Genomic DNA, 20,935 nt, shown 5'->3' on the forward strand with positions numbered 1-20,935 from the left:
TAGATTAGAAATTCAATTTCTATTTAAGATAGATACTAGGTAAGATCTTAGTACGCGTAGATCCTAGTAGTTACTTAGGATATATAATTTGTTAATATAGCGTATAAACGCTACTTAGGCCTTACCTACTAGCGTATAATAGGCACGTAGGATATATAGAAAGACCTAATTACTTTACGTATAAAAGGGAGAGGCTTATTTAAACAGGCTCGTATAAGTCTACTAAACGAAGAAGGAATAAGAAGGAGCAAATAGGTTAGGCCTAAGAGGAATAAGCGTATTTACTATATAGACGGTAAGAGCGTTTTAAACTATAAGCAAGCCGTCTACTATAATATTAGCAAGGCCTAGAAGTAACGTCTATACGCTACGTAGCTTTTATATTAAAAGGTGTTTAGGTGCTTAGACTAAAGGCGTAGAGCTAGCGAAACTAGCTAACGGATTATTAACTAATCTAGCTAGCTAGCTCTATAGCTAAGGCCTAAAAGCTACGTTATGTACGTGCGCTATCTAATAATAATAATAATAAGAAACGAAGGGTAGGTAAAATTAATACGTACGGCTAAGTTTAGATAGCTTAAGAGGTATTCGGTTACATCTTCGGCGCATAGACCCTTTCTATGTATAAGTGCGCTATCTTATAACTACCTCCAACTCAGCTATCTGTTCTCTTTATATCGCATTCCCTCCCATCCTATCTCCACCTCTATCTACCACTCGTATACCCAGAACTCCACCTCCACCTCACTGCATAATAGACCAAAAAATAGCGCTCGTTTGCAGGGCATCGCCAAAATTCAACGACAGCGGCAACGACAGCGGCAACGACAGAGGTTGTCAGAGGATCTCGCGACGAGCATGGAACACGTCTTGCGGCTGGGTACCAGGCAGGGTTTCAACTCATCCGCCGAGGTAATAGAGCAGGCCAAGCAAATCGTTTGGAATATGTTCCCAGAAGTCAAGGAGCAGATGGTTCGTCAGGAAAAAGAAATCACGGCTCTCATAGCTGCCAAGTTGGAGGACAGCAAGCTGCTGGACGGCTTTGACAAACAGGTCGAGGATCTCAGACAAGGACTGCGCGAGAAGGTGCCGCTCTCTCTGTCCGTCTGTTATTCATCCTTGCTCACGATGAATCAGATTCAGGGAAATTCTTGAATCGCGACACGCTCTTGCTGCCGCTAAGGGCAAGGCCGATCAGTGCTCGAACCGCATTGCCCAACTCGACAATACTGCGACCGAGGCCGAGCAGATGCACTCAGCAACCGTGACGGAGCTCAAGCAAGAACTTGACGCCGGCAAGAGACAGACAGCATTCCCGCCAAATCGTCGAGCTCAATCAGCGATTGGAAGGCGTGGAAAAGAAAGCTGGAGGGAACGACGGCCTCGCACGGGAGCTCGGCGATGCTCGACTACGCTTCAAGGAGATCAAAACCGCGATCAGCAAGCGCGAGAGGCAGTGGGAGGCAGTGGGAGGCCGTCTGGTAGGCGTGGCTGATCTTCATGGACCGCTTCGTCCGTCAAGGCTTCGCGGTCACACCAATGACAGCTGCAGAAGTGGCGACAAAGACAGCAGGTCACAGTTTGCGCAAGGAATCAATTTCTCGAGTGGGAGCCGAGCTCTACACTTGAAGGTGCTGCTGAAGACCGGCAGCGAGCTGACGCAGAGGCCGAGGAGCGGACTGAGCATCTCAACGTGCAGCTCCGCGACGCTCTCGGTATCATCGATGATCGCGCCAAGGACGCGAGACTTCCACCTTATGTCGTCAACGCACTCATTTTGCAAGATAGACGCATCCATTCGACGAGGGATGAACTGGCAGCCATGATCAAGTCAGCTGACAGAGCCTGCACCGGGCAGCAGAAGTTGGTGGACGAAGTGCTTGCCCGAACGGCGCAGTGCTGCCTCAATCGTCGCCGTGTTGCCAACACCGGTGCTCAAGGTAGTGCTGGCGACGCTCTTGGTCAGAACGGAAGCGGTGCCATAGGAGGCGCAAGCGGTGGTTCCTGACACAGTGCCGGTCTGGTTTAAGGGTTCAGGTGTCGATAGAAGTGGTCATCAAGGTGTTGGTGTGTTGCTAGAGGCAGCCGTGGGATGCAGACCGATGAGCTCGTCGTGGCGCTTGAGAATGAAGGGCGTTGTAGATAGCTGCAACTCTGGATGTAATACCGATGAAATTCGCAGGAATTACACAAGCTCGACGAAAATTTCCATTCCCATCGTCGAATTTTCAAAATCATCCGACGATTGCGGGCTCTGTGAGCGTCCAATCGAGGCGCCAGTTGAATCGAACACTAATGTAGATGTACTATGCCATGTGTGCTGGTGACGAGGTGGTATTGCATGGTCCTAATCCTAGCACTCGTCAATCACCGTCTTCGACAATCACACCGATCCAGAGGTTCCATCAGACTTTCGGATTTTCCAATCTCAATCAACGACCATGCAGCATATGGAACACTGGAGCACTCGATCTTGACGTTGCCAATATACAGTATCTTGATACGCTCTCCCGATTCCGATTTCGACAGGGCTGTGGGATTGACCTTTCTGTATGGCTTTTCTGAAGGAGACCAACCGCCAAATTCGACAAATTGAATACATGATTGCACTCAGAACAGTGAGCAACTGAGCTCGCCCGCTGACACCCCAATTCATGAAAAGGCAGTCTACAATCACTTCGAGAGAAATAACATGAGTCTTCATTTTCCCGCCTTTCTCGAATTTGAAAATTTCAATTAACGGTTGCGGACGCTACTTGTGACCGGTCGAGCTGTCCTTTGGAATCCTGATAGAATGGTAAGCCCCCTTCGTTTTGTCGCAAGTGTTGATGGCTCACTGACATCTTCATGTCATGTTTTCCGGCTTCACATATAAATACAAGGAAATCACGTAGGCTTGCTTGTTTGGGCGAAATATCTAGACACGAGGTCCGGCGAGGCTGATCTAACCCGAAATGATCAGACATGCGACGTGGGAACGCTCGGTAAGTTCCTTCCTTGGCAGAATCGCCCTTTCTAGGCATCCTCTAGACACTTTGTGCTTTTGATTTGCAGGGAATAGCAATGCTGATACACGTTCCTGCACGTTCTTACACACTACTGCTCTCTCCTACACGTTTCTAATGTGTAGTGCAACCGAATATAATCACACACGAGTGCAACTCGCTACCAAGAGCTGTTTGCTACTATACGTTGCAACAGTTGCACGAGATGGTGGAGAATTACACAGAATAACGCTAAGTCGCATGGGATATCACATGCTTCGGATGGATTTCCCCAGTTCTTGAAAATCAATTCCCAACCAAGGTCGAGGTGCATTGTTGATTATGTAGATTCAGCGACATGGTTCTCAGCATTTTGCAAATCAAAGATCACGTTCTCCGTGGTCCAGGATGTCCAAATGAGCGCAAGCCACCCACGCAATCTCCCAGAGAAGGCGATCAAGAATCAAAATACCGAGAAAAGTCCAAACATTGATATCAAACTCCAATTCAGACATTCAATATCGTTCATGTCTTCTCGGTCGAGACGTTCAAACTTGAAAACATCACAGTCGGCGACAAGGCAGATTTACGCTCGAACTCTGCAACAATAAATCAAGCAAACGAAGTACTTTCGACATGAATCAGAAGCGTTAGGTCTACTCCCACCGTCTCCCACTACATTCATGGTACGCCATCATCTTATAGTTGTGCCACTAAAAAGGCTCGCCCCAGCCATGCATGTCCACCACAGAATCCTCCGAGGAACTGCGCGATGCCGCCCAGACACCCTCCACTTTGCCTTCCACTTTGCCCTCCACAAATTTGGGGTCGAGCAGTCGCGCGAGTCGAAGCAGACCCAMCCACAAGTACCATCTTCAGGAAAGGGTCTGTGCGTAAGAGGGCGTTCTAAATCTCTAAGAGTTGCTTACTCTTACCTCTTTATCTAATAAGCCCTTTTACGCTATAGGTAGTATAGCCGTTCTTTTCCCACCCACTAACCCTATAAATTAGATAGACGCACGTATATACGTAGCTTAGGCCTAGCTGTTATAGCTTCTAGCACTTAGCATCCGTACATACTAAAATGTGGGTGCTCGCAAGTGTCTAGAGCTACTACCGCTTTAGTCTAGCCCTAAACACCTCCATCCTTCACTGCTTGAGAGTCCTTGTAAGCGCATAGAATTAAGGTCAAATGGCTTAGTGTCCCCTTCTCCGTTGAGATGTCGCTTTCTTAGTGTCTCTGCTGCGCACCAGCTCCAATCTCGAGCCTAATGCTGAACGCTTCTCCGAACGTTAACACTGCGTCCACCGGCAAAGTGGCGGATGGCCGTACTACTGGTGATGTATCCCCGACCAAGGCGCGTGAACATGCTTTCACCGAGCGCGATCTCCTGCCGACCAGAAGCAAGTCCAATCATGTCTTGTCGGATGCGTCCAGACCGCGCAGGACGCGTGCCTTCAAGCATCGTAGAAAGATCTGCATCAGCTAGTCGGAGTCCTTAGGGTCAGTCTTCATGATCGTGCTCTGCCATACATGCGATGAGATTACCACTCACACCGAACTCGGCAAAGATGTCGGCAAGCTGCTCGTCGTCTTGTGCATCATGCAGTTTGCGTTCGAGCCTTTTGATGAATGTTTGGGCAACTTGCCTGCGGCGAAGAATGAGGTGACCCGGCTTGTCAGTCTTGAATTCCGTGACCGTCCCAGTCCAGAGATATCTGCGGCATCCAACCGTGGTGTCACGTTTACGTACGCGAGGCTCGCCATCATCGGCCGCGTTGTCAATGTGGTTGATAAGAGAAACGTAGTGCTTGTCACCAAAGCAACAAGTCTTGAACCGAACGATTGCCTATCGGATGAAATCCACGGGCGAGGAGAGGAGCATTGCTACCTGCCGCATGTCGATTAGTCTACCAGAGAGCACGGTGCATCAGAAAACCCAGTGACTTCAGGGCACGGTCGAATGGGGCAAAGGTACTGGTTTTTGTCTCTTGTTTGTTCCCTGTCTTTTCTGTTGAAGAAGGATGCTCCACAATCAAACGACACGATCATTACAGATTTGGAAGCCCATTGAATATTATATTCGAGGAGATCAGGGAAAAGGACGAGGGCGCCCTAGCTACGGAGGACATCGCGTTAGAGATCTCACTTAGCTGCGACGTGCTTCGCTCCGCACTTAAGAAGATATGCGCTTTCGAAGAGGGAGATGGTGCCGAGGACGCAACACTGCTAGAAGGGTTGCTTCTCCATAGCGACGAAGACCTAGGGCGCGGTCTTTTATCGAGTCTCCGGCCCCTTACGTTGAACATTAACAAAGTTCGCCTTTACGCACCTCACCTCTACCTTAGGGTCTCGAGTTTACAACATGTCGGCGAAATAACATGTTCTCTTACCTCGCGTCGTTACCTATCGACTAGAACATCTACGTAATAAGGCCTAAGGAGTCGCCCCTTCGTATAAAACACAGTTCTTTAATAAGCTATCCGTGCTTGCGCAGTTATCCCTTCTCCGTCGCCTAAAAGACAATCGCATTGCTACTATTACATTCTCCCGCTTACGTTAGTTGTGTCCACGTACCACTTTCCTAAGAAGTCGAAGTTAGAACTTGCGCATTCTTTCTAGATACGCATTCGCTCTCTAGATACGCATTCGCTCTCTAGATACGCATTCGCTTCCTAAATGCGCATTCGCTTCCTAGATACGTATTATCTTTCTCGATGCRCATTGTCTCTCTTATACGCATTGTCGCTTATGCGTATTATCTCTCTAGGTGCTAATTCTCTTCTTAGATGCGCATCTTACTACTAAATGCGCATACTCTCTATTAGATGCATATTTAGTAACATAATACGCATCTAGCGGCTAAATGCGTAATATGCGAGATCTGTGCTTTTATCGCGTTCTTGGCATACACAACTAAAAGAGGTTTAGAGGCTTAGAGCTTACTTATATTACAGGGGCGGTAGGGGCGTTCTTTCGCAAGCAAGCCGCCCTTAGCAGTATTAGTAAGGCCTAAAAGCAACGTTTATACGTGCGCTATCTACGAGCTAAATAAAGGGTAGGTAGGCTAGACAAAGCTATAGTAGTGCTAATACGCGTAAAGGGCGTATAGATAGAGGGCTAAGTTACTTAGCCCTTAGGAATTAAGATAACGCCCTTATGCACAGACCCTGTCTATTATACGCACTCGGCGACATTAGGTGCATCTAATAATCTTACGTATTAGGTACTAAGATAGACATTAGAAAGATAAGTAGAACCGAATATTATAGTATTTTYTCTTTTAGGGTTACGTAGATCTACGCGTATCTCTATCTTGTCTATTATAATAAGAACTATATGCTACGATTCTTATCTAAAAGCTATATATACTAGCTTCTATTTACGACTCTAAACACCTTAATAGGCTAAGTAGTTATTAAGATAAGGGAAATCTTATATCTCTAAGATTTTTCCTAGGAGAATCTACGCCGATTCTAATCTTACCTAATATCTCTCTTAACTATATACTATAATTCTTATCTAAAAGCCCTATATAGTAGCTTCTATTTAAGACTCTAAACGTATAAATAAGCTAAGTAGTTATTAAGATAAGAGAAATCTAATATTTCTAATCTTTTTCTTTAGGAGAATCTCCGCCTACTCTAATCTTACTTAAAGCTTATCTTAACTATATACTACGACTATTATCTAAAAGCTATATATGCTAGCTTCTATTTACGGCTTTAAACGTATTAATAAGCTAGGTAGTTATTTAGATAAGAGAAATCTAATATCTCTAAAAAAAAACCTAGGAATTCTAAGTCCACGCCTTCTCTAATCTTACCTAAGTCTTACCTAATACTTATCTTAGCTATATACTACGACTCTTATCTAAGAGCTCTATATACTAGCTTCTCTTTACTAATCTAAACGTGTTAACTACGTAAGCAGTTATTAAGGTAAATCTAAAAGCCTAAAGAAAAGGCGAGTATTCTTCGAAGAAGAGAATAAAAGAGGGAAGAAGAGGTGAAGAGAAGAATAAGAGAAGGCATAGTGGATCGAAAGGCAGCCAGAGGTGTAGGTTCGTTTTGTGAAACTAGCTTAAATCAACCAGGCGTTCGACGCGTTACGCTCAATTTTTCCAAACGCTTCACTGCCATTTCGACGATCTTCTAGTTATATCCAATGATGTTGAGACACACAGGGCAAGTAACGGACGGCCCTAGAACCTTCACATACGTGTTGTCTGTGTTGCAGATATCGTTTGCAGGATATCGTTTGCAGAATATCGATAGGCAGACTACATCCCCGGTCAAAACCAGTCTTGCTTCATACCTTTTAAGACATCTATTTGACAGTAAAGCACATCCAGTGATTCCTTCGACCACATTGTATAGATTCGTGATACCTTATCATTAGGGTCGTAAACGTCTACTAGAATGTTTGATCTACTACCCAATGCGTAGACCGTCATATGGCAGATCGAGAACAATCGTGGCGTGCTTCTTAAAGTACCGACTTCTTCCATGCCAGTCTTTCGGCTGTCTCTTTGCTTCGACAATCAGCCTTCCGCCGTCACAATCCATACTAYGCTCACATCGTCTTGAAACAAGTAACATAATCGAATCCCTTCCCTGCAAGCCATGCCTTTGAAACGTCTCCTCATCCCATCGCTCTATCCAAATCCGCRATCAGATCAGCCGCGGTTTCCAAGCCAATCGACAAACGAATCACATCAGGTCCAGCGCCCGCGGATTGGCGCTGCTCGTCGCTAAGTTGTCGATGGGTAGTCGATGCTGGATGCAGGATCAGACTGCGGGTGTCGCCGACATTGGCAAGATGGGAGAACAAAGTGACACTCTCAACCACTTTGATGCCTATCTCGTAGCCGCCCTTGACGCCAAAGGTAAAGACGGATCCTGAGCCTTTGGGAAGGTACTTGGAAGCCAGCTTGTTGAACGRGCTAGTCTCTAGGCCTGCATACGACACCCAGGCGACACGGGAGTCCTGGGCGAGGTATTCAGCGACAGCCTTTGCATTGCTACAGTGCCGCTCCATCCGAAGGTGTAGTGTCTCAATGCCTGTGATGGTTAGGAAAGCATTCATCGGCGCCATCGTTGGACCGTAATCGCGCAGGGCGACTGTGCGGGCCTTTGTTGTAAAGGCGAAATCGCCGAAGTTCTCATAAAAGCGCAGTCCATGATACGCAGGCTCAGGCTCGGTCATGGATGGAAACTTGCCCCCCTGACTCCAATCAAATTTGCCCGACTCCACAACGATACCACCCATGGCATTGCCATGGCCGCCCAGAAACTTGGTAGTGGAATGAACGACAATGTCAGCTCCCCATTCAAACGGTCGGCACAGGTATGGGGTGGCGAGTGTGTTGTCGACAATCAATGGCAGCCCGGCGGAATGAGCGACTTCTGCGATGGCGGCAATGTCGACAATGATGCCTCCGGGATTGGCAAGACTCTCCACGAAGATGGCCTTGCATTTAGGCGTGAGGCTACGTCGGAAGTTCTCCGGGTCGGTGGGGTCGACGAAATGGCAATGCCAGCCCAGCTTCTTGAATGAGAGACCAAATTGGGTGAGGGAGCCGCCGTAGAGCTTGCTCGAGGCTAGAAACTCATCCCCTGGCTCCATCATGGTGGCAAAGATGAGGAATTGTGCGGCATGACCTGAGGCCGCCGCGACAGCAGCACGGCCCCCTTCCAGACTGGCCACACGCTCCTCCAGTACCGAGACAGTCGGGTTGGTCAGTCGACTGTACATGTAGCCAAAGTTGTGCAGGTTGAACAGAGAAGCGGCGTGTTCGACATCGTCAAAAACGTACGCGGTGGTCTGGTAGATCGGGGTGCCACGAGCACCGGTAGTCGGATCTGGGGCGGCACCAGCGTGGATCGCGCGTGTTTCGAAGCCATACTCGATGTTGACCGCTGGCAGCTCGCGAGGTTTGTTCTGACGATCCGTCGGTGCCTGCGCAGGTTTGTTACGTATGATGCCAGTGTTGACGCCGTTCCAAGATAGTTCGCCACCCAGACGGCCAAATTCGATTTTCGGGCAGCGGTTCATAATCACTTCAATACCTGCTGCCTCTCCTTTGCCAGCGGCTTCGTCATTGCGAACACCTAGCTGCATCCAGACCACCTTGATCCCGACGGCAATGGCATCATCCATGATGGGACCGACCGAATGTGACGCCCGAAACACGTTGACCATGTCGACCTTGTCGGGGACATCACGCAAGTTTGCGTATACCTGCTCGCCGAGTAGTTGTTTCCCAGCATTWCCGGGATTGACAGGGATCACACGGTAGCCTTTGCGCTGCAAGTACTTCATGACAAAGTAGCTAGGACGGTTCCAATTGCTCGAGGCACCGWCGACAGCAATCGTACGCACTGTCGACAAGATGCGACGCAATTTGGCATCGGAATATGGGATTGGCTCCATGATGACCTGCCTTTTCCAACTGCTTTGCGTTGGTGAACAAGAGCGTAGAATGCGAATTTTATGCCAAGGTTGAAGGTCGCCACATGCAGGTGAGGATGTATGAGATATGAGGGGCAGAGGAGGGCGCCCCCGCCATTTGGTTAGGTTGGTGAAGCTTATATAACGATGGATGGCGTGATAGCACAGCCGAACGGACCCAACCTTATAGCAACCCCCTCCCTACAGCCCGTTATGCGATCCGACATCGACGAGGAACATTTGACCAATTGCTGACATCCATCGCTGTTGACAGCCATCGCTGCTATGGACTACATCCAGAGTCGCCGTAGTGCCGAACTTCGGATTGCACGACCAAAGCTACGTGTTCTATGTAAGATGGAAATTGGTTCGAAGGGATTGTTAAAGACAGGACGAGAGTCAGGGCTTTAAATATGTTCGGTATATTCTCTACTACCGAAGAGACTTCCTATCTGGGGCATTACGAGCTCCTAACTAACAGTGTGTATCTATCTGTAGCAAGCGTTTCTCGCATCGTGCGTTGAAACGGCAGTCCAACTTATCACCAAACTATTTCGTGAGTCCGGTACACGAACGCTTCATCAACGACATAGTGAGCAGGTGAAGCTCTCGATCGTTGATATACAGATCTGCATACCTTGTGGCCTAAATGGGGAGAATCAAAACTCGGAAAGTATCTTCTAAGATTCCGCGACAAACGTCACATGTTCGATCAACGCTGCATCGAGCAACGGTGATATCGTTGTGCAGTTTGTAATTGCGAGCAGGTGGCTTGTATATAATAGATTCCTGAGCTCCGCCATTCCTTCTGATTATCCGATATCCTCTACTAAGTCCCCGTCCATCCATCCAACCAACACTTCAACCAAGATGCTCTTCTTCAGCCTGCTGTCTCTTACAGCATTCTTCCCCCTTTCCGTCGATGCTGCTCCACCGAAATCGAACACTTTCGCGAGAATTGCTAGCGGCTAGGTCGCCATTCAGATTTTTGGAGGGAGCAGCACACGCAATTTGATAAGTCGCCCGAACGACAAGGTAGCAACTGTCTCTTCCTCGTCATGAGCAAAGAGTTCTCACTAATGCACTTCAAGTACGCGGCCGAACAGGTCGTCTCCCAAGTCACGCTATTTAAAGTTCGCATGCAAGAGGCCATCGATTTGACATTCGACAGCAAAGCCGCTACTCCTTCATGCGAAAAGGTAGTAAAGGTCTACAAGGGTGTTGGGGGAGCCATTTCGACAGTAGTTACTGGCATGATACTTGCTAGTTGCGCCCCAGCTTTCAAGGACGAACAGCGATCGCAAATTTCTAGCGATGCTGCAAAGGGGCTTTTGCTTTTCGATGAGCTGGGCGTGGTTCTTACTGAGTATTGTCTGTCCAAGGCAGTGGATATTACAGAGGGCGCAGTCAGTTTGGATGCTGCAATGGCACTACTCCCGGTCGCGTACTCGCTGCCATGTGATTCATGAAGGGCTTTGGAGGATGTCGGCAGATCGAACAGGGAGATATCATGTGCATTAATGACTGGCTTCGAGTAGACCTAATTCTGAAGATTCAATCTCTGCCTCACACACTCTCGTCGCAAGCACGAAGTGCCGAAAAGCTCCATGGAATAGAAAGAGAGCTGCCGGCCTGCGATGCGACCTGTTTTTCCAAGTAATAGGTTGACACAAAGATGGGTTTCCTGTAAGAGCAGCTCTCTTGATGTCGAGAAGAATTGTAAGGCCCCTACGAGAGCTGCCTCATCTTCCACGGCCATTGTAGCGCCTAAGGTCGTATCAGCAAGCTGTTAAATTCCCATCTACGAGCAGCAGAATGTACCTTGTGATATCGCGTGGGCAGCGTCGCTCAATGTAGCCATGGTACCAGACTGTGACACCTAACGATCCTGGAAATCGACAGTTGCGAGCGGCCATTTCTGTGSGTGCGTGATCAGAGATATCCGCCCCTTTAGCTACTGAGCGATTAGCATGTAGGGAGTGCGTCTCAGCATTCTCAGAAGACTTATTGACGCTCATTCACTTGATCTGAGCACATTCGACCATAGATGCATGAAAGCAAGCCATCCCGTCCGCTCTGGCCTATTGAACCATGTAATCGTTTGATCAGTACTCAGGTGGGTGACCACTGGGGAATCCCAAATGTTGAATGTCTTCTCTCTTTTGCTTTTTGGACGAGCTGATGGAAACTTTTTAGCTGTCCTCAGAGAGTCAGCACGACACAGACTTCCAAGTTCACGCCGATCCTCCGGAGATTGCTGATTGGATGGACCGTAGTCTTTCTGCTTGAATCTTTTGAATTTTTTCCTTCGAATTTTTTCCGTACCTCAGACAGCGAGCAGGTGCTCCTATTTTTGCATGATTCAATGAACGCCTTTCTCTTTGTCGTGTTGTTTACTTTTACGGACAATAATCCAATCAGCGCTTTGACCAGCGACTAAAGAGCTGCGAATGGAACAAATTCAAAGTGGAACGAAAGTGATAACAGATGGCAAAACACCAGAGGTCAACAACTGACTGATGGCCTAAGGTAGTATGCTTACCGACAGCTGGTGTACTCGGGATGGAATGGCATGACTTTGCCCCAGAAATCTCTGACCCTTGTGATGAAATGGGAAATGCTGGATAGACCAAGAGTCCGGGAACCCCATCACGAGCATATTTGCGTGCGTTATCGTCTCACCAAACGTTGCGAAGCGGGACAGCTGCTCACATCCTTCTCGCCATGCTGTTCGGGGTGGAACATCTCGTTCTCGGCTCTGTGTACTCTTGGCGGCAGTTTCGCTCTGGTGGAAACGAGACTTCACTATGTATCCCAATTTTGAGGCCGAGAGGGAGTGTGCATAAGGGGGGTCTCAAACAGAAAGGCAGGCTAGATTGGCCCAGCTGTTCAACGGAAAATTCACATTACCCATTTCGGAGTCAAGCCAACGTCTCCCATGGATCGCACTCGTCGCCATCCTTCGCCTTAGGTACTTTAGGCTGTGTCCACTTGGATTACATGACATGTACATGAGGGCTCTCATGCCACGCAATAGGCTCAAACAGCTGCGTGCACACTTCCTACATGAGATCTACGTCGGACATGGAGCCACTCAACCACGCTACGGAGTAGTATGAGTATTGAGTTGAACGGCGCCGCGGGGGGGGGCGGGTTCTATACCAGTCCAGTAAGGTAGTGTTTGAAAAACCTCACGCAATGCGGACACCTCCGGAGGTGTCCCCAGTGCCCTGGCAGCATGAGATTTTCAAACACACCTCTTGTGGATCGCGTTATTCGTCGACTCACGTGATGATATGGGACGGTACGCTAACCTCTCACGCAGACACTACCGTTCGCACTATATGAGCTCATGTACGCACCCATCAATCACATGTACTTGCAATCCAAGGCGGCACAGCCTTATCTTCCAACACTGTCCGCTGACAATAAATCGCGCAACTACCTGGCGGGACTTTGTACGGCTGTGCCGCAATGCTACCACGGGAAGCTACTGGCAATCACTCACGAATACAGAATAACCAACACCTGCTTCGCGTTGCAGAAGTTCTGGACGCAAACCTTCGCTACCAAGTTACCCTCCTCGTACCAAGATCATAATTCAAGAGACCGTCGAGAGTGCCAACGGGATGTCCCATTCCACTTCTCACGTGTACAATCGTGGACATCCTACTGCATGTCATTGACGTTCGGAACACTTGGACGCACGAAGACGCTTCATACTAAGCTTTATCGAATCCTTAGGCTAAGCTTGGGTGAAGCTTGGGTGAAGCTTTCAGCTGGTATAGACTCCCGAGTCTATCTATCATGCACGGGAGTATTTCGTTTTCCCATCAACAAAGTTAGGCCAATAGGAGTCGTGGTTGGGTGAGCTTGCCGCGCAAATTGGCTAGTATACGAGATTCCTTACGACTTTTCCAGCCATTCCCGTATGCACGACAGACTCTGTAGCGCCTATTCGATGGCAGAGCGACCGACACCAACCAGTAACCGCAGCAGCTTGGAAAAGCCGGCTTATCTGCAGTCGCTGGCCCGCTGGCGCCGGCATAACGATCCATCGTGCGAGTAGTCCTTGATGGGGCGAGGCTTCTATTCTCCGCCAGAATGTTAAAAGAGGACCGCAATCCACCGTCCGGCCACGATGTGTCTATCTCCAAGCTCGGAGAGCCGTAAATGCCACAGCCTGAGTATGAGGTATTCCCAGTGATCAATACAGTACCAGCGACACAGTTACTATGGCAAGTATGGACGGCATACTCCGTGACGCCTGTGATATTTGCCATTCACGCAAAGTCCGTTGCAGAATCTCAGAGGGCGGGGGCCTGCATGAGCTGTCGGAAAGCTGGTATGTTCGCAAAGGGAAGCTCCCAAGGTGCACTTCACTGATGTTTGCCAACAGGAGTGCAATGCGTTTTCAGTCCTCGAAGCCTCATGGGTCGCCCAAGAGCGCGACGTCACCGAGGCATCAGCCAGACTGAGATGCAACGTGAAGCATCCGCGGCACAGGCGGAGTGGGCCCCTGGTATATATCCACCGCAGATGGCCGGCCCCTATCTCACCGGGGTGGACATCTCTTTTGATGAAGCGTGCCTCACGGGTGACAAACAACGCAGAGTAAGACACCCATGGAATCTGCATCACTCCATCACTCACCGCTGACAACAATATCCATCGCTAGTGTGAGACCGTTGGAGCGATCATTTCATAGAAGAGGTGATGCTCTAGATACCTATTTCCCCACGCCCAACTCCGGATCCGAGCCTCTCTCTCTATCCACCGGGAAGCACGACTGAAGTGCTCCAAGATTCTTCTCTCGACACGTTCATCAGACCTTCCAGTATAACAATGACTGAGCAACTCTCTGCAGTGCTCTTTGACCTTCATCGTGTTCAGCATCTTCTACCGGAAGATGATACTGGTGAATTCGAGCACCAAATCTTGTCAGATCAAATACTCGGACTTGTCACAAAAGGCTGCGATCTCCTACCCTGGTCCTCAACGGCCGTTACAGTACCTTCTGCTCACTCAGCACCACATATGGCATTTGGGGTTTGTACTCATCAGTTCTGTGATCGACATATATTCCCGGCTCTGGAGGCTAGAGGACGCCGCAAACTCGATCGAGCATCATCCAATTATTTCTAGCCAGGCATTACCAATGATGCAGACGTTCTCGAACCCCCGGGCCCTCAACACAACCAGACGTGTGAAATCATACTCCGCAGCCGCCACAATGGTCTGTCATCTACAAATCTTTGAAATGGCACTGAGCTGGTTATCACTGGCATGTCCCGGTTCCAGACAAGCGCTGAGAGCTCTTGTGGAACTCMGAGAGAATATTCATCTGTCAATAGGTATGCTGGGTCAGCATCATGGCGAAGTCTTCGCATGAGAGTCGCCATAAGACTTTATATTATTGATACTACCAATACAATACATCGTCTAAACACTCCAATAACCCAGAATTGTAGTGCCTCTCGCTGGGATTATAGATGCCGAGCGTAGCACAGACTTGCTTCCCTCCACGTGGAAGCTTGTACACCTGCTTCGACGACGCATTCGTGCAATGTTGCGTGCCGTGGAAGACGGTATATGTACATGATCTGCACCACGTCAGTCAGCGCTTGGGGCATCATCTTCCTGGTAATCTCTACACTGACCTATCCGCGAGCGGCAGGATCGATACGGAATACGCCCCGGGTTTCTCACACACTCCGCTCGTGACATCGAAAGGCCCTACTGCGGTCTCGCCGCAGTACTCGCCTGCTGCTGTAGGTGGCTCGATGTAGTATGTGCCGTTCGTGGTATAGACTAGTTGTCCCGGTCCCGAATGGTGGCACAGCAAGCGTGGTCGCGGTGAGTAGCGCAATACAACTGCTGATGAGGGTGAACATTTTGATATTGGTTTGCAGAGAGCGGGCACGTGAATCTATTATTGGGAGTCGAGTTTCTAGATCTAGGGCAATGAAATTGTTCTTTGTGGACAAACACTTCAGGTGTGTATTGATGATGATGATGCCTTCTCCACAGAACGGCGAGTTGATTTCTGCATCCTGCTGATCGGCCGTGTGTCATCTCACAACGTGGTATGGTCTGTTCTCACGGTGTCTGACATCTTTCGGGGACATCTTCCAACGAACGTAAGGATGCGGTGAAAGTGTAATTCCACCAACCTGTTTAGGCTTGCATGCTTCGGCGACATTAGGATCGTAGCTTTCTGGACTGACATGCTCACGGAAGGTGCCATGCTAAAAGATTGTGCTTAAAATAGTGACTTTCAACCCCAATATGTGCAAGGACCCAACAAGCCATTAAATCCCCCCAAAGGCAAGATCTGACTGACTAGYGGGTAATATTTGCTCGCATTGCACAAAGTTGGAAGGTGCTTGCGGGAGAATCTATTGCCCAGACGAGCCAGATCTGGTTGCTTTGATCGGCGAAAAGGATCTGATGAGATATGCGGCTGAGAGAACCCGGCCAGGCTGAGCACGCGGAGGCAAAGAATGTTGCCCAAAAAGGGCAAATGCTCTTCTAGCCGGAACTCTCCATTGGGCAATAATCTGCTTTTGTTGAAGATCCCCTCGGCGTGTCTTCTGTTCTCTGCCGTTAAACGTCTATCCAACAATGCAGCCGAATGAAGCCACGTGCAAGTAGCTTTATTGCACGATGCCCGAGGTGTTCAAGTCACCGATCCGTGTTGTTCTCGTTGCTACTTTTACCTTGGCACGCCGGAGGGTGTTTCATCGTCTTGTTCAAAGCTTGGGGACATTCACTCACTTGCTGATTTGTACTGATTGCAAGGTTGCTTGTGGATAGTGTAACGCTGCATACATGGCTGTATTCTCACTTGAGTAGCTGGTTTGAGTTCATTCATAGTCAATTCTACAATGCATCCTTCTCATCTGTAGTCGTTCGTAGTAGGAGAAGAATCGAACATTTCTTCCCTCTCCATGCTTGAGACACACCCAATCAGTTCACAATAGTTGTGACGGATGTTGACTGTACAGTCGTCGTGACCGTAACTGTTGCATCCGTTGAAGTCCCGTACGGACAGAGGATCAGCGGGTCAATAGTTGTGAGTGATCCCCCAAAGCCTTGCGAATTGCAAGTTATGGTTAGGCCGGTAAACGGATCGGACTCACAACCCACAGTGACGTCTTYCGCGCAACGAAGCTCACTGTTGGTGTAGGTACACGATGATACGGGCATGTACGATTTTTTGTACTCGATGTCGGTGTAGAACGACAGCGATGTGGGCACGTCGGACCACTTTTTCGGCTTTGGCGTTTGGTTGGMTTGGACGTTGTAGAAACCCACGGTGCATACCCTCAGACTCGTCGTCCCTGGTTGGTAGTTGAGATTGTAGTAGCTTATCGACCGGCCACCGCCTCGTGCAGGGGCGAACAGCGTCTTTACTGCGGCAATACTCAGAAATCCGACAATGGCACTTGTGGGAGTCACTGTTGTGATCGTCTGAGTCTTGACGACGGTGATGGTTGAAACTGTCGTGTGACCACGGCCACCTCCGCCGCCTCCACCACCTCCACCACCGCCTCCGCCTCCACCGCCTCCACCGGATGCGAAGGTGGTGGATTGGATGGGCGCATTGTTGGGGCTGATATATCCACTAGAGATCAAATTGCCCTCCACAGTGGCAGCCGCGTCCAACTGGTATTGAATGTCGGTGGGAAGGGCAGGCCAGTCATCGAATCCGCTAACCACAGGAGCCGGGGTGACGGTTGAAGCGAGATCTGTATCAGTCTTGGAACAGCCGACCACAGTGTGGCACGACTGTGTGCAAGAGCCGCCTGAACAGAGCTGAGTGCATGAAGAAGCAGTGACTGTCGAACATTCATCGTCGTCATCATCGTCATCATTGTCTGGATCGTTGGGTGGTACTGTGCCGTCATTCGCAGGGCCCGTTCCAGGAGGACAATTCGTCGTGCAAAAGTCCGAGCCCGTACAGCAATTTCCCATGGGGCCACAAACAAGCGGAAGTGGATTGCAAGGGCGGCAAGAATATTTGCAGCGGGTTCCACATCCTGAAATACAAGTCGGCTCGGGCACACCAGTTTCGAATGTGATGCTTGGCAGCATCGAATCGTGCGAGTTTGTATTAGTGATCCAGGGCCATGGTGGTGGGTAGATTGTTCTGGTAACCGGAGGGTGAGTAACATCTGGCTGGCTCAGAGGGTTGGGATTATCAGTGACGACAATGAAGGGTGGCAGGATGCTACTCGTCGGGTATATCGTTGTAGTCGTGGTTGCGTTTATTTTCCACGTTCCAGATTGGGATCTCGGTCGTTGTCACCGGCGGGATTGTCAACACAGTCGTCTCGTAGATGCTGGTGAAGAACGACGTTGTGATGGTTGCAGGGCCTACACTGTCAGTAGTGGTATAGGCCGAGGTTGTGGTCCAGCCGACTTCCAAGGTGGTGGTCCAAGGAGGGAAGGTGATGGTAGTTGGTGTTGCGAGTGTGATCGGAGGCAGAACAAAGGTACATGGGGGAATGCAGTCCACAGTTCGAGAAGCTTGAGGTTCCATCCATATGGTCGGGTTGATGTAGACAACACCACTGCCGTTGCCGCCTCCAGACCCCAGTTCAGAGCCTAGTGACTGGGCAGACAAATCAGCTAGCTCCAGGAAAGCGGCAACCTCACTTGTGTAGCCGTTCTGATTCGAGTCGTTGAAGAATATTGGTGGCGGCACTCCTCCAGCTGGTGAGATGATCTCGGTGGCTCCGTACCTGAGGCGATGTTAGACTTGTAGCTTACATCTTATGAATGGAAGCGCTTACGTGAAGATGTTGTAATAGAATAGCTCGCCAACGTAATTGGTCTGGATCAAACGCTCCTGACAATTCTGCTGTCCACCACAGCCTAGCTGCTGGTCGTTGAAGAAAGAGTAGAAGCCAGTGGAATAGATCAGGATGATCTTTGAGCTCAGTACGCGCAACGCCCAAGCAGACAGACAATTCGGTTGCGAGCAGTCCGAAAATGTAGGGTCGTTGGAGAAGCCTCCAGAGTTGGGAGAATATGCAAAGTCTCCGATGCTTTTCTTTGGCTGGTAGTAGGGACTTTCCGTTTGCATGTGGCTGAAGAAGAGCGTACTGGCGTTTTGGATTTGGTAGTTGTAGAGCGAGCTCGCTATGCTCAGAGGCACTCGCCCAGAACCACGTCGGGCCTCCGGACTCGATCAAAATACCTCGGCCGCCATATATATTCAGGTTCGTGTCTGCATTGACAGGAATCCCTTGCTGCGTTTCAACAGCTTTTGCGTTGCCTGGGTTCTATTCGAACATTAGTACAGGTGACATGGACAGGCTTGAGGATCGTCAATTCTCTTACGTCCAAGTCGTGATCTGCAACCCATGCCCAGACCTGTGCACATCAGTTAGCATGGCGATCTAATGGTTAATTGAAAGGTGCTTGCATTTTCGAAGTAACCTGTAGCTCCAGGGGTGATGTGCATCATCATCATCGTAGCAGCGTCGCATTTGCCTCCTGAAGCCGCTCCTTGACATTGTGCCACCTGGAGGTCAGTCCCTGCAGCACACGATTGTCAGTATTGTTTCTTCAATACTGCTTCAACGAGCAGCTTACCCTCAGCGCCGCCAACACGGAAGTGGCTGTTCCACATCGCAGCCGAGCCTTGGTTGGATTGAGCAATATTCCATTCCATTAGAATACATCCGGCCGTAGGACCCTGTACTGTGAACAAGAAATCCTGGATCTCAACGACTCCTTCATCGCCCTTATTCCCGACTCTGACCATGACGTTGGGCTTGGTCTTGTCTTGGAAATATGAGCCAGTGGCCATGATTTGGCTGAAACCGGATCCGATGATCTTGGATCCCATAGGGACAAAGACCGTTCCCTCCACGAGGTAGATTCCAGCCGGAAAGAAAATCACCTTGCCAATGTTGTTTGCGAGAAGGGTATTAATGTTCTTCGTCTGGTCTCCACCCATTCCATTGGACACTCCGTTGTCTGTGGCGACGACAGGCGATACGTCCTGGTATAGTGGCTTCGATTGAGTGAAATACTTTGCGGTTCCATCAAGTAGACTGGTCGGCTTGTTGGGAGTAGGACTCAGGTAGCCAGTCAGATATTGTCGCTCTCCGTTTTGGTCCAAGTATGCTCCACCCATGGACCAAGAGGAGACATACAGATCGCCGCCAGTTCCGGCGAAGATGGTCTTGCCGTTGACATCCTGGACGACCACAGATGAAGACTCTACTTCGAGGTTGTCGAGGACGATACTTGGCAGGTCCCCAGTTGCCGGTATGGTAATTCCCTTGGGGACATTGTTGAGATGAGAGTCGATGATGCTGACCGAGCCGGTGCCCTGGCCAGTAATCCCACCATGAGCAGTCATGTTGAAACCGACATGGCATGATTCCATGTACACGTTTTGAAATGTCATACCTGCATTCTTGTCAACATGAATCAAATCGTTGCTCTGTGGTGCGTAAGTTCGTACCCCAATTCCACAACAAAGAGATTCCTTGTAGGCAGCCCGAGAAATGTAGATTCCCTGAGAGCAATCAGCTTTTTTGCTTCAATCGCCATAGTTGGGCAGTAGAAGTAAACACACTGAAGGTGAACTGCTGAGAGCCAACAATCATGCCAGCGTTGCCGCCAGAGAACAAAAGATCAGACATGAAACCTATGCATTGTGTAAGCACAGTCATTGATAGCCTGTGTTGTAGGCTTGATCATATCGTACCTCAACTTCCGTTCTCCATAAAGATTCCAACTGCTGTGGGTCCGGACATTTTGAATGCACAGTTGGTGATACTTGTGCCCTGTCCAACTAGATTTGGGACTTGGATTAGCTCCATGCGGCCTGCGCATCACAAACCGGTTCACATTACTTACCTWGCCAATGGATTCCAGTAGGCACGAAAGGCTGCCCATTTTGTCTGTTCGATCGGCCCTGCCCCGACAAGTCGAAGTTGATGTTTTGAATGCTGCGTAAGAAGTTACTTTGATTGATGAACCACTCCTGGCCGTTGCCACCTGGGATGTAGACATCCGAGTCCACCATAGCTATTCCGGTGAAGCCAAAGGAGCTTTTCAGCGTGGGTGGAGTTGAAAGCATCGCCGATGAATTGTTGGTGGTAGTACTGGATGATGGGAGTGGATATCAGATAGGTACCTGGAGGGCTTGTTAGCAATGAACTGCACAAACAATGGATGATACCGACCCGGTGGGAAGTAGACAACACTACTACCATGGACTGTCGATGMGCCACAGTTCGCGCCGCACACGTTACCATCGCTGGCAGCTTTGTTGATGGCAGCTGTGTCATCTGTGGACCCATCGCCAACAGCACCATAGTCCTTGACGTTACGGAAAAATTTGAAGCCAGATTCTGCAAGAGGCATGGCACCCTTGCTTCCCAAAGAAGCAAGCCAATAGCCTTCATTTTGGCGAGATGAGAGAGGAGGAACGCCTGATATGATCGATCCCAGAGTGTCATTGACGAGTCCA

At 49.3% G+C, this 20,935-nt stretch overlaps 7 protein-coding genes; 4 read left to right on the forward strand and 3 right to left on the reverse strand.

Annotated features, from left to right (window-relative positions):
* Positions 1–858: 858 nt before the first annotated feature.
* RCC_05297 (uncharacterized protein) lies at positions 859–1,629 on the forward strand (the record flags this gene model as incomplete). XM_023770568.1 has 3 exons in its annotated part: positions 859–1,088; positions 1,138–1,481; positions 1,547–1,629. The coding sequence occupies 3 exons, from the start codon at positions 859–861 to the stop codon at positions 1,627–1,629; spliced, it is 657 nt and encodes a 218-aa protein (XP_023626336.1).
* A 6,000-nt stretch (positions 1,630–7,629) lies between these two features.
* RCC_05298 (related to cystathionine beta-lyases/cystathionine gamma-synthases) lies at positions 7,630–9,420 on the reverse strand (the record flags this gene model as incomplete). Its single annotated transcript, XM_023770569.1, has 1 exon — positions 7,630–9,420. The coding sequence occupies one exon, from the start codon at positions 9,418–9,420 to the stop codon at positions 7,630–7,632; it is 1,791 nt and encodes a 596-aa protein (XP_023626337.1).
* A 1,076-nt stretch (positions 9,421–10,496) lies between these two features.
* RCC_05299 (uncharacterized protein) lies at positions 10,497–10,907 on the forward strand (the record flags this gene model as incomplete). The annotated part of the gene is made up of 1 exon (XM_023770570.1): positions 10,497–10,907. One exon carries the CDS (start codon positions 10,497–10,499, stop codon positions 10,905–10,907), a length of 411 nt encoding a protein of 136 aa, XP_023626338.1.
* Positions 10,908–12,162: 1,255 nt separating this feature from the next.
* On the forward strand, positions 12,163–12,453 carry RCC_05300 (uncharacterized protein; the record flags this gene model as incomplete). Its single annotated transcript, XM_023770571.1, has 1 exon — positions 12,163–12,453. The coding sequence occupies one exon, from the start codon at positions 12,163–12,165 to the stop codon at positions 12,451–12,453; it is 291 nt and encodes a 96-aa protein (XP_023626339.1).
* Positions 12,454–13,764: 1,311 nt separating this feature from the next.
* Positions 13,765–14,146, forward strand: RCC_05301 (uncharacterized protein; the record flags this gene model as incomplete). XM_023770572.1 has 3 exons in its annotated part: positions 13,765–13,783; positions 13,838–14,052; positions 14,117–14,146. The coding sequence occupies 3 exons, from the start codon at positions 13,765–13,767 to the stop codon at positions 14,144–14,146; spliced, it is 264 nt and encodes an 87-aa protein (XP_023626340.1).
* Positions 14,147–14,860: 714 nt separating this feature from the next.
* On the reverse strand, positions 14,861–15,332 carry RCC_05302 (uncharacterized protein; the record flags this gene model as incomplete). XM_023770573.1 has 3 exons in its annotated part: positions 14,861–15,041; positions 15,099–15,249; positions 15,311–15,332. 3 exons carry the CDS (start codon positions 15,330–15,332, stop codon positions 14,861–14,863), a joined length of 354 nt encoding a protein of 117 aa, XP_023626341.1.
* Positions 15,333–17,671: 2,339 nt separating this feature from the next.
* Positions 17,672–19,816, reverse strand: RCC_05303 (uncharacterized protein; the record flags this gene model as incomplete). XM_023770574.1 has 6 exons in its annotated part: positions 17,672–18,185; positions 18,237–18,585; positions 18,644–18,728; positions 18,787–18,819; positions 18,872–18,984; positions 19,042–19,816. The coding sequence occupies 6 exons, from the start codon at positions 19,814–19,816 to the stop codon at positions 17,672–17,674; spliced, it is 1,869 nt and encodes a 622-aa protein (XP_023626342.1).
* Between the last annotated feature and the right edge of the window lie 1,119 nt (positions 19,817–20,935).

The sequence above is a fragment of the Ramularia collo-cygni genome (assembly GCF_900074925.1).
Source record: "Ramularia collo-cygni strain URUG2 genome assembly, contig: RCC_scaffold07, whole genome shotgun sequence".
NCBI classification, from domain to species: domain Eukaryota; kingdom Fungi; phylum Ascomycota; class Dothideomycetes; order Mycosphaerellales; family Mycosphaerellaceae; genus Ramularia; species Ramularia collo-cygni.